This window comes from Pinus tabuliformis, chromosome 2_1, assembly GCF_031772625.1.
Source record: "Pinus tabuliformis cultivar Carrire ecotype Pingquan chromosome 2_1, CPIR1, whole genome shotgun sequence".
Lineage (NCBI taxonomy): Eukaryota > Viridiplantae > Streptophyta > Pinopsida > Pinales > Pinaceae > Pinus > Pinus tabuliformis.
Window position 1 is genome coordinate 890,527,477 of NC_142299.1, and position 13,310 is coordinate 890,540,786.

The following is a 13,310-nucleotide window of genomic DNA, read 5'->3' on the forward strand; positions in this document are numbered from 1 at the left end:
TACCATGAATGGAATCACCCTTGAAAGATGTAGAAACTTTATCCAAATTAAACAACGCTCAGAAATTGTTGAAAGCCCTCTTACACAGTCAAACAACGTTTCGATATTGTTGAAAGTAGATTTAAGCCAGTGCAGTGTACGTAAAAAAGCCAATTTCCCTTTTCAAGAGGCATACAGGCATTAAAGCATTTAGAAATGCAATTGGAAACTGACCGTCAATAAGATGGTGCTTTATCCATAGGTGACCAAAAGAAAATGTAATGAACTACTGACCATCAATAAGATAATATTTTCAAATATCCACAGTTAACCAAAAGAAGAGCTTAATGGCACTAGAAAATGCAGCCAGCCACAAATATAATGCAAAAGAAATGTAATGAACTACTGACCGTCAATATGATAATACTTTCAAATATCCACAGCTGACCAGAAGAAGAGCTTAATGGCACTAAAAAATGCAGCCAGTCACAAATATAATGCAGGAGCGTCGAGGTAACTCAGAGATACAAGTGACTATCACAGAAGAGTAACAAAAGGTGGTCTGATAGGGGAAACCTTAGAAAACAAAGAACCACTACTCAGCACAATGACTGTATTTTCATCTTGAACTCAGAATATTAGGATCTTGCTCATGGATAATACCAGTGATCAGTCAGTGAAGCCTTTTAAGGCCAACTTCATAGTTGAGATAACATTTACTCCTGTTGTCACATACTGTCCAAAAGTCTCTTGAACAGACAAACGACCAATATACTAAAGTATCGAATTGCATTATTTTATTGTCTTATATAGTGAATATCACTTAGTACAGTTGACATTTAATGATGGCCAATATTATTGCAAATGCTGAGTGACTGAATGCAAACAAGAAAATAATATGTATAATTGTGTAAGAGACAGATTCTTGCCTCCCAAAAATATATAATGTGTAGTCTAACATGTCTAGATTTATGCACTCTGATCAAACCATAGAAATAGACTCTTCACTTTAGAAAATAATTTTGCGAAGTTATTCTGTCTCTTTGCACAGAATTTTTTCTTAAAACTTGTTCGCTACAAAATAGAAAGAAAAAGAATGAGAAGCCCTCTCAGCCACAGCAGTGGCAATATTATGCAAGAGGCAACAAGAAGTCATTTGAGAAAAGATGTGTGGGAGCATTTTTGCATATTCCCAATCAATTGTAACATTGAAGTATACACTGGCGTAGCCATAAGCAACTCCTCTATTTCTACAATATTGTATTCTTATGATTAACACCTGCCTTCACCGAAGAGCGATCCATATTGAGAACATTGTACAATTAAATCGTGCACCATATCCTATCACAATTTTGAAAAATCAAGGATCAGACCCTCCAGTCTACAACAATGTAACAAGTAAAGAAATACTGGCATGTTAATCCCAGGCAGGCTCGTTATTAAGGGTATAGTGCGGTGAAAGGATCAGTTGCCTTGAGATCCACGGAACATTTGCTGCAGCTGAAAAACTTGCTGCCTGTGTTCCTCAGGTAAGCAACTAATTTGTTCAGGGGTAAGACTCATCACTTGTTGCAATAAAACTTTTTCCTGATCATATGATAGCTGCATCGAAATCACACAATGACCATTGTGTTAGTACTGTAGCAAAGGATATCATTTTGACCTATCAATAAAAGAACTAGATGATACTTTACAGTATGACTCACATGAGAAACTAGTTGCTGCTGCTGTGGCAGTGCTTGAGTTTGCATCTCATTCAGACCTTGGGAACGAACCATATTAGATCCTCCCATGTCCAGTAGTCCTGTATTCATTCCAGTTCCAAGAGGCCCAGTAGATTGTCCAGCAGAATCAGTCATGCCTGCAATCATACCCCCACTTAAACTCATGGGCCCTCCCATCCCTGGTGGAATGGTTGAATGTGGAACTCCACTAACAGTATTGGCAGCACTTTCTGGAGGAACGGGTTGCCATGATACAGTAGGCCCCATGCTACTCAAGCCTTGACCCATATTAGGCCCCCGACCAGGTTGGATTCCATGGCCCACATTTGACAGGTTGCCATGCCCTAAGCCTTGACCACTTATATCTGGGCCTGCATGTGAAACAGGGCCAACTGCACTGCCTGGATTCATCTGTAGGTATAAGGGAATAAAAGAATTATGTTAGAGCATACCAACAAGATGAATGTTCTGATTGAGCTCACAATGAGAATAAAGTTATAAACCCCTTATTACCTGATATAGTTGCTGTGGAGGTGGCTGACTTGGCAATGGAGGTTGGGCATGTGGCTGAAATGGAACACCCATGTTAGTTTGACCGCTTCCTGGCTGCTACAAATTGAACATCCCAGAAAATTTTGTTGAAGTATGAGCATAAGGGCCGTTGAAAATCTTCTTTATAAACAGAATCGCATTCCTCAAGTCTTATTAGAATATAAATTTTCATAAAAGCAGATCATCATTATAGATATAATTTCACAAGCTCTTCCAGAGATGCAATCTGTAATGCAATATCTAGAAACTATACCTGAAACAATGCTTGCGACTGTGATTGCTGTTGAACAATTGATTGAAAGCCCAAACTCTGAGTTGGCTGATTCTGCAACTGATGTGGAGGTGGTTGCATAGGAGGCCTTGGCTGTTGTGGCAATGGTGGTTGCACTGGTTGATGTAGTCCAGTAGTTGACTGGTTGAAAGACTGTTGAGGCTGACCTGAGAGAACAGTAGGAACTTGAGGCTGCATTGGCAGATTCTGGGGAGCAGAATGAATGGGAGGATGCATTGACAAACTCCGACCTTGTGGTGGTTGTTGCATAGATTGGGATGCTGGTTGAAGAGGCAAATGAGCCTGAGATTGTTGGGGAGCTTGCATCTGAGGCTGAGGTATGGATAAAGGCCGCTGTATAGATGGTTGCATTGCAGTGCTTTGAGGCTGAGACTGTGGTATCATTGGCATCTGACCATGCTGCCCAACTTGCATCTGTGTTGGCTGCCTAGGTGGTACTTGACTTTGTACTGAATTCATCTGACCCTGTGGTCTGGGTTGAATCTGCCCCTGAGGCCCTACTTGCACCGGTTGAGGAGGCTGACTTAGAGACTGCTGGATGTTAGGCATCTGGAAGCCCCCAGACAAAAATAACATAACATCATATTAATCACATGCTTAAAATAACTAATTATAAATGTATTGGAAGTGAAACAAGAAAATACCACTTGTGGAGGCCGCAACATACCAAGCATTATCTGTGCCTGTAACACAAAAATAAATATAGCTCTTAACACAACCAGCAGGCATTTCAGACGAAGATGCATTTGTACCTCTAGAAGAGAAAAAAACCATAAATCACACAACTACCCTATAGAGTAGGAGAGTTGAGCAAATAGAAGAATAGAAATTTGCAACCTCAGTTTAAGAGTACCAATATTTCCTACCGAGAAAACATACACTACTGGTGAAGTACCAATAATGTGTTTCCGCTAATGGCAGGGAGAATGACACAACTGACAAGCAGTATAACTGAATCACACAAACAAAACTATTCCAAGCTCAACATAGATGAAGCATCAAGAGGCAATACAGGCCCAAATGGTTGTGAGGAAATAATCTGAGACAACAAAGAGAAGATGCAATTAGCATACTCTAGCTACAATGTAGAAAACACAAACAATCAAGCATATGCATAAGCAGAAGCCTTGCTACAAGGCTCAAACTTGGCCAGGTAAGAGGTCTCAGCCACCTAGAGGTGGAGAGCGACTCCCAAATTTTGATAAATCTTATAAACTGCAAGGCAGCCAAGTGAATCACCCACTGGCAGTCAAAACAACTGTGCAAATGGTGAAATGCATAAGCCGGGATTTTGCATGAATCAGACTAATCCTTCCACGTCAATGTCTAGATGTGAACGACCTATTACTCGAACAAATTAGGTCAGTCCTTGAAGCGGACAGCCATAACCCACAAACCTTTTGTACTGCTCTTTGAAATCATGGCAATCTTAGAAAACCCATCAGCATAGACTAGTGCACCTAACCCAGGGAGGGGGGATTCAAACTGGCAACCTCCTGGAACCAAACTAGCCACTGGTAAATCTAAAGTTTAAACCCTTGAGCCTTTTTATATCTAGAATTTGTTGTCTTTTTTATATATATTTAATAATTGGGATAGGTTCCCGTTTCTCAAACACCCCAGTGTCCTCTATGACATCGTCTGAAATTTTGGGGTCCCCACTCCCTGCATCCCCAAAACTTGGTTGAACTTTGAGATAGAAATGCCCCATATCTCGAGGACCCCAGTGCCCCCTATCACATCCTCTGAAATTTAGGGAGTTCGTCCTGCATCCCCAAAAGTTAGTGGAGATCATACACATGCATGCACTAGTATTGACATATTTGATATATCAAACATCTGATGCAACATATAAAGTCACTATATACTTAAGGTTGTTTCTGTATCATTGGACTGATCTTTGTGCCTAGTTGACCTGTCCTGGCATGCAATGTAGGCTCTTTGGGCCCTCTAGTACTAGAAATCTCATGTCTTCCGGACCCACAAGCATCATGCTACACAAGCTCATTGTCCCTGTAAATACAATTAGATGAGTTGTTATAACTTATGCCAGAGTTTATCATTGGAGAAATTTGGCAATGCAATGAAGTCTCTTGGCACCTGTGGAGCTAGAAAATTCATATCCTATGGACCCACAAGGATCATGCTATGCAAGCAGACTATTTTAGTATGCAGTTGGAAAAAGAGATGGAACTGGAAAGATGACCAGACCAGTTTACCGCATACAAACATTCATCAATATATCCATGTACTCCTAATCTATGCAAATGATGTGGTATAATAGAACAAAGAAAAGCATAATGCAATAGGACTCAAAAGGAAGGCTGTATGCAACCTGCACCCAAAAGCAATGATTCATTAATCTCCTTGTCCATAAGGACAACTAAATAGTTGCACTTTTTAGATATACGATCTAACTTCTTAAAGCCTTGTGGATTAAGGGAGAGAGTATGTTTGTGTTTTCCTAACCACACTTGACCCACTGAAAATAGTGGTGGGAAAGCATAAAAATGGCCAAACTAATAAAAGTCAAAAGAGTGATTATATAAAGATATTTTCGCTTGCAAGATCAAACTACTTCAGCAACATGTTCAAGACAAATAAAGATGGGGCATTTGCCAGGGGCCTAAAGCAACAGAAAAACACTCTATTTTCTGATAAACAAGAATGCAATACTCAAGACAGGAGCAAACAGAAAAGGAGAGGCAAAAAGGGAGACAATCAAGGTAACTAAACCAGGATCAATACTATATTTGGCTGTCTTATGTTACCGTGTTAGAACTGAACCATATCAGTTTAGTTATTAACTTATTTACACTATTCATGTTGGGTATTCTGTCACAATGATTCCATATGCAAACTTACTCAGAATGCCAAGTCATGAAATGACAATAGAGAAATACTATGAAAAAGGAAACAAAGAAAGTATTGTCCTGAATGTTGTTCTGCCTACAATAGATGCATCAGAAACTGCAGTCGAGTTAGAAGGTTTCAGTGTTGCAGAATGTCTCTGACAAGGTTTCTACCAGTTAAGAGAACAAAAGGCTGGCAAGATATAGGACTCAGGAGGCATATATTTGATATTCAGGCATTACGAAATTATTTTTCCCAGAAAAAGTGAAGAGCCAACAGAGTTTTTGTGATACAAACATGGACAGAAAAAAAAAGAAGTCAATTCTTATTTGCCCTCAACAAATGCATACCCTCATCACGCCCTGCTCACTTAGTTCCATTAAATAACTAAAATCAAAAGAAATAAGTTTTTACAAGTCAGCAGATCCAAACAGTTGTAGGTTATGACAGGTATTTGAGTTTCCACTTTAGACAAACAGTAGTGTCTGAAATGTTCTCTGAGAGAATTGGGCCCCAAACACTACGCTCTTAAGAATGTCACATATCATGGAATTGGTGACGATGACACCACAGCCCCCGTGTGACAGTTATGCAATAAAAAAAGACCATAAAACACTAACAAATCAAAGCAACCAGAAACTAAAGTCAGTCTGCCATGCTAAAATTAAAAAACATTGTTATCCTTGTGGTTGGTTGCCTCTTATTGGCTATAACCAATGACCATAAACAGATCCCCAGTGACAAGTAGTAAACATACATGGCAAGGATTCTTGACTAGAAGCAACGATTTTTCAGGCACTACTATTTTGTGGAAGGAACACACTTTAATATGTAATGAATGAGGTTGAATAAAAAAAAAGAAACAAGAAACAACAACCATACAAATTTGTCCACACTTTTAAGGTCAACTTTCAGTGAAAATTTCACTTGATGTAAAATACTAATAAGCCCAAAATAAATGTAGGAAAGGGAGAATCCAACAGAGACAGAAAAAAAAAAACCAGAAAGTCACTCAAGGGAATAGCCCATGAATGTTTGGGACTCTTCCTTACAAACAAAGATAAATTTCTCAGTGAATTTAGTAACTTGGACTCTACAGTGAGTGGGATCAGAGAGTGAAACTAGAGTTTTCTATTTGCAATTAGCAGATCAGACATTGGAAGCAAGGGCTTCTAAGGAGGAGGCAAGCCATCCTCCCCATCGTTCTCCTTCAAGAAATACTTGTGGCAGGCACCATGTAATGTCCCCTAATAATAATAAAAATAATAAATAATATAATATAATATTAAAATATAACAAAATAAATGATAAACAATAAAGAAAAGATACTAATAGTAAATAAATAATAAATAATGAAGAAAATATAATAATAATAAATAAATAAAATAATAAATAACAATACTAGAGTTCTAAATAAAAATAAACTGTAAAAATAGTAAAAACAAGTAAAGTTAACAAAAACTAAAATAAAATAAGAGTGAGTTAAATTAAGAGAACTATAAAAATAGTAAAAATATGTAAAGTTATCAAAAAGTAAAAAGGAATAAAATAAGAAAGAATTATATTAAGAGCAATGTTTTTATAACCGGAACCGGTGACCGGACCGGTCCACCTAATGAACCGGCTTACCGACCGGAACTGGTCTAACCGGCACTGGTTTGGTCTAAACGAACCGGTTTTAAAAAAATACATTAAATAATTAAATTTTAATGAAACAAAACTATTTTTAAGATGTAAAACCATGATTCCAAGCCAATAGAGACAAAATATGCAAAGTTTGCTCATTTATATACCATGTAAAGGTGAATACATCAAAATGGCACCGAGTGCAATACATATCATCACCAAAATAGCAAAATACATAACAAATGAGGCTCTAAATGGCCTATAAAGTCCAAAAACATTGCTGCAAGCTATGAGGCCATTGGCCTACTACAAGTCTACAGTATACACATGATCAATCATCAAGTTCATTACCACTACTAGTAGTAGACACAAGATCATCATCAGGAGCTACATAGACATCATCTGGTTCAGAGTCTGAGGATGCCTCAGCTTGATCTGCAACCTCAGTATCAATGCCACCAATGACAATAGAAGTGGACCTAATGGAAGCACGAGTTTGTCGACCTGCATGACTAGTGCCTTCCATTGGTTCCTTGCCTTTCCTTGATGCCGCTATTGATCCTGGTTCTGATGCCACCACATAATCTGCTTCATCCCCCGCCAAAGCCATGTCGATATCAAAATCAGCCTCAAACACAGGTTCTTCAGTCTCCTCCACCCATTCTGATGTTGGATCAATATCGTCCAACACAATGGGATCTAGATCAGGAGTTTTTCTTATCATTTGGAGCTCTAATTGCATTTATTGTTTACCCCCAAACCATGAAATCCTGAAAACCATTAAGTCTGCTGAATTTTGAGTGAAATCTAAAATTCTAGTTTCTCCATATGAAATCCAATGAGGTCGAAACCACTCTCAAACATCCTGAGTCATTTCATGGTAATGTTAAAAATTTAAGTAAAAGGATGAAAATGAAAATTAAAGGAAATGTCACTTTTACTTTAAGAATTTAACATTACCATTAATTGCCAACATTGTTAGGGTTGAAACACCCTTAGTCCCCCCCCAAAACCCCTCAAACACAGTCAAAAACATGTTTTTTTAACTTTATGGTGGTTGTGCCTAAAACCGGCCGGTTTAGGACAAAACCGGCCGGTTTAGGACAAAACCGGCCGGTTTGTTACAAACCGGCCGGTTCCGTCCTAAACCGGCCGATTTTCACCGGTTAAGGCCAAAAATCGGGCAAATGAACGGTCTGACCGGGTTTTTAGGCCGGTTCGGACCGGCCAGCTAGCTAACCAGCCGGTTTGACCGGTTACCGGTTTTTCTGAGCGGTTTTTAAAACTATGATTAAGAGAATTATTAAATTAAGTTTAAAATAAAAAAATAAAAGTTGCATATTGACAAATGGAGTGTGCGCATGCGGTTCCCCTTCCAATGTTTGCTCTATTTAATAGACGGTGAGGAAGATGAGAGATCATTCCATCATCCATTTTCTTGGGAGAAAAGTGTGGTGAGACAAAGGATTTCCTGGCAGTAGTATGTTGATTGAAGGCTCGGGGGTGGCCAGTTGTAGAAAGATTATATGCAGCTGAGTCTATGGTTGGGTGGAGAGTCATCCCCAAAACTTTGTTGCCATTAGCAAAATTCAAATAGCGTTCAACTCTGAAATATAAAATAAGAAAGAGTTAAATTAAGAGAACTATAAAAATAGTAAAAATAAGTAAAGTTATCAACAAGTAAAAAGGAATAAAATAAGAAATAATTATATTAAGAGAATTAATAAATTAAGTTAAACTTAAAATAAAGAAATAAAAATTGCATGTTGACCATTGTTTTAAGATCCGGCCGACTCGGAACCGACTCGGCTAAGTTGGTCCGAGCCGAAAAAAAAATTTCAATCCGGGAGAAAATTCGGTTCGGTTGGCTGAGTTGGTCCGAGCCAGGAAAAAAATTTCAACCCGGCAGGAAATTTGGTTCGATCGGCCGAGTCAGTCATAACTCAGCCGACTCGATCGGATCCGTAACTACTCGGTCGGGTAGCTGACAGTGCCCAATGAACCATAAAAACACGCCTTTTTTTATTTTTTTTTAATTTTTCTAAGTGTGGGGGACTCCAAAGGGGTTTATGAATTAGTTTGCTAGTCTTTGGGGTCCATTCCCCTTTCCCAAACCCTAGTATTTGATCATATTTCCCTACTAAGGCTATGCTATTCATGGTAATGTTAAATTCTTAAAGTAAAAGTGCAATTCTCCTTAATCTTCATTTTCATCCTTTTACTTAAATTTTTAACATTACCATGAAATGACTCAGGATGTTTGAGAGTGGTTCCGGCCTCATTGGATTTCATATGGAGAAAGTAGAATTTTAGATTTCATTCAAAATCCAGCAGATTTATCGATTTTTCAGGATTTCAGGATTGGGGGATTGCAATGCTGCCATTGAATTTTGTCATGTATTAGGGTATGGAACTCGAATTTAATCAAGAGCACCAATCCCTCTATGTACCTTAATGTTAGTGACATTGGTTGTCGAACTCCTCTGGGATTCGCTCCCAAACTGGGAGCTTCCGAAATTGTCGCTCCCGCTCCCGTTTCGCTCTCGCTCCCCGCTTTCGCTCCCGCTTTGAGCCAGATGATGTTGGCAACTCTAGCAGTAGCCAGTAGTACTGGTCACAGACTTTTGTTGTAGAGCCCATTTCTAGCCTCCTTGGTTATGTGTTTTTGTTTTGATCTCTATATCATCATCATGTACGTATTGGACAGTGCACTGGGTGCCATTTTAATATAATGGATATATTCATGAGCCTACTTTGATCATATGTTGTCTTCTATCTATATTCTAATGTTGTGTGTTTGGAAACATGAATGAAAATCTTTAAAATTATGTGTTTTTATAAAAAATATATATTTAATGTATTTTTTATAACGACTGAGTCATTGAAATCGAGCCGACCGAGTCGATACCGAGTCGGAGTCAGAGTCGACTCTCGGCCGAGTTGGAGTTCGAGTCGGAGTTTTAAAACATTGATGTTGACACATGGAGTGTGTGCTTGCGGTTCCCCTTCCAATGTTTGCTCTATTTAATAGACGGTGAGGAAGATGAGAGATCATTCCATCATTCCATTCTCTTGGGAGAAAAGTGTGGTGAGACAAAAGATTCCCTGGCAGTAGTATGTTGATTGAGGGCTCGGGGGTGGCCAATTGTAAAAAGATTATATGCAATTGAGCCTACGGTTGGGTGGAGAGTCATCCCCAAAACTTTGTTGCGGTTAGCAAGATTCAAATAGCGTTCAACTCCGAAATCACAAGTAAGGGATATCGTCGCAGATAAGTTGTCTCTACTCATATTTTCGAAATTCAATGTTAAATAGTTGATAAATTGTGTGTTGATTATAAATCGCGTAATTAATCTAATTAGTTGCATGTTTTCTAATGAGAAAAATGAATGGTATCCTTGTAACCACAACCAACTCAGAAGGAGGAGGATAAATTAAACTCATAGTCACAATATAATCTTGAAAAATAAAGATGGGGAAGAAGAAGGGGCAACTTATAATTTGCCTAGAAGGGGGGTGATATCACCATTTGATGCACTTTATATAATGTGTTGGTGTTCATAAATCAAGAACAAACTTGACTTATGTTATGGGCATGCACTATGAAGTTCATGGGAAGAATAAGGAGGAATTTACAGAAAAAATCAACACACGTCATGTTAACGCAACCAGTACAACCCAATCACTCGGCTAATGAGGGATATGCCCCAGATCGTTCTAGTTTTATTGGATGTCTTGCGATTTATAATCAACACACAATTTATCAACTATTTAGCATCGAATTTCGGAAATATGAGTAGAGACAACTTACCTGCGGCGATGATATCCCTTACTTGTGATTTCGGAGTTGAACGCTATTTGAATCCTGCTAACCGCAACAAATTTTTGGGGACGACTCTCCACCCAACAGTAGGCTCAGCTGCATATAATCTTTCTACCACTGGTCACCCTGAGCCCTCAATCAACATACTACTGCTAGGGAATCCTTTGTCTCACCACACTTTTCTCCCAAGAGAATGGATGATGGAATGATCTCTCATCTTCCTCACTGTCTATTAAATAGAGCAAACATTGGAAGGGTAACTGCATGCACACACTCCATGTGTCAACATGCAACTTTTATTTCTTTATTTTAAGTTTAACTTAATTTAGTAATTCTCTTAATATAATTCTTTCTTATTTTATTCTTTTTTACTTTTTGATAACTTTACTTATTTTTACTATTTTTATAGTTCTCTTAATTTAACTCTTTCTTATTTTATTTTAGTTTTTGTTAACTTTACTTATTTTTACAGTTTATTTTTATTTATATTTATTTAGAACTCTAGTATTGTTATTTATTATTTTATTTATTTATTATTATTATATTTTCTTCATTATTTATTATTTATTTACTATTAGTATCTTTTCTTTATTGTTTATCATTTATTTTCTTATATTTTAATATTATATTATATTATTTATTATTTCTTATTTTTATTATTAGTAGGGAACATTACACACCAGCAAAAGAGCTGAGCCAACAAAGCCTCAGGTAGAGAATTGAACATGAAACAAAGAAGCTAAAACGAAAGGCAGCTACCTAGAAATGACAGCTGAGAACCCCTGTTATGAAGCACCTCTTCACCAATATCAAAGACAGACATAATCTTTGAAAATGGGCCTTGCTTCTTCAACTCAGTGGGCTTACATCAGAGGTATTTGACAGATAGAATCAGCCCAAAGGATAGCTTCACCCAAGCCAGGCTGGACTCTGGATTCAAAAGTACTCACTGCCACAAGAGTCAGCCTGGACTATGGATACATAAGTACTCACTGCTGCAAGAGTCAGTCTGGACTCTGGATACACAAGTACTCACTGCCGCAAGAGAGTCTGGACTCTGGATATATATGTACTCACTGCCACAAGAGTTAATTTATGACGAAACAATGGAAAGGGTAGCCAACATGCTCCCCAACTTTGTCAAAACCTCAGAAGTAACAAAACAGGGTGAGCATACCTCCTATTCCTGCATCTGCATCTATATAAATATTTCAGTTGCTCACCCTGACTCAATACGAATAAATTTCCAAGGTGTTGAATGTGTTCAAACCCTAAACTGACTATAAGCACGTTCTTTTCAGATGCTGTGAATGCAATGAGCAGAGACACCTCTTCTGAGATGGTTCCCTCGATAACATACCCAAAAAAAGCTAGAGGAAACAGACAACCATGGCTTCAAGAAAGTCCAGAGCAAATGCCAACCTAACAAAAAAACCAACTCAAAAGGCACCCAAAAGCTCAGTGCAGAATGAAAACAGTTTCAACACTTTATAAATAGACAACAGAGAGAATGGTGAGAACAATCAGTGGCAAAAGTCACATGTCTCATGGATGAAGTCAAAAGAATCCTCTGAACAGGATGTTGATGATTGTAGCTTGGACAGGAACTTCTGCACAGGTTGTGTTAAACGTTCATGAAGTTGTCTAAAGTCCTTTCTAGTTTATAATTCACTTTATTAAAGTAAATTATTAAAGTGAAGAGCCTTTTAATTTTAAGTTATGAAAAGTCTAATAAAGTGTAATTTAATTACACTGGTCATTTAGATAAATCTCCACCCTAGTGAGATTGGGATTTAATCTCAATGAGTGATTAGAGTTGTGGAGACTTAGTCATTAACTCAAAATTATAGGAAGGCAAGGTAAAAGAGAAAATGACACAGTGACAGATACAGTTAATTGCACAGAATGACAAAGATATTGCTCAGTGTGCAAGCTAGGAGAGAAGGGAAACAGGAGTGCAGCAGGAAATTGATCTCAGCAAATTAGTGGAGGTCTGATTCAGCAGAGAGAAGCCATATGATTTGGGTGAAGGGGCCAGGAGAAGAAGAGAGGCCATACGATTCAGCCGAGAACTCAGCATACGATTTCCATTAGAGCCATACTCAGCCATACACTATACAGACAGCAGGCCGCAAGCAGAAGAGGGTGCAGGACGACCGTATGGCCATGCCGTACAGCCAGCAGGTTGCTGTGGGTTTATCTTTCTCAGTGGGTGAGTTTTCCTAGTGTGGGAAGCCCTTGTAATTTTGGAATAATTTAATGAAAAACTAATTTGAAGGGAAGAAAATTTAGTTGTGTATTTGTAAATTTATTTTTACTTCCACTGATTTATTTTTCCAGCGATTGTGTGATAATTCTATGTTCTGAAATTCTCTGTTTAAAATTAAATTTCAGCAAGTAATTTTACTTGAGATCATAAGTAAATTATTCACAGAGGATTTGGAGTGAAATTTTAACACAG

The 13,310-nt window shown here is 38.1% G+C and overlaps 1 protein-coding gene across 4 annotated transcripts in view; it reads right to left on the reverse strand.

Moving 5' to 3' along the window:
* Positions 1-987: 987 nt before the first annotated feature.
* Positions 988-13,310, reverse strand: part of ESP1 (hydroxyproline-rich glycoprotein family protein) — a 101,213-nt gene continuing 88,890 nt past the window's right edge. For 2 of the 4 annotated variants that reach the window (XM_089403469.1, XM_089403468.1), the window contains exons 5-9: positions 3,192-3,230; positions 2,509-3,096; positions 2,217-2,312; positions 1,686-2,114; positions 988-1,581 (exon numbers count right to left, since the gene is read on the reverse strand). In XM_089403469.1, the coding sequence (XP_089259595.1) occupies positions 1,444-1,581; positions 1,686-2,114; positions 2,217-2,312; positions 2,509-3,096; positions 3,192-3,230 (1,290 nt within the window). In that variant the 3' untranslated portion in view covers positions 988-1,443. The remainder of the gene's footprint in view (positions 1,582-1,685; positions 2,115-2,216; positions 2,313-2,508; positions 3,097-3,191; positions 3,231-13,310) is intronic. The other 2 variants (XM_089403471.1, XM_089403470.1) reach the window with 2 other exon arrangements.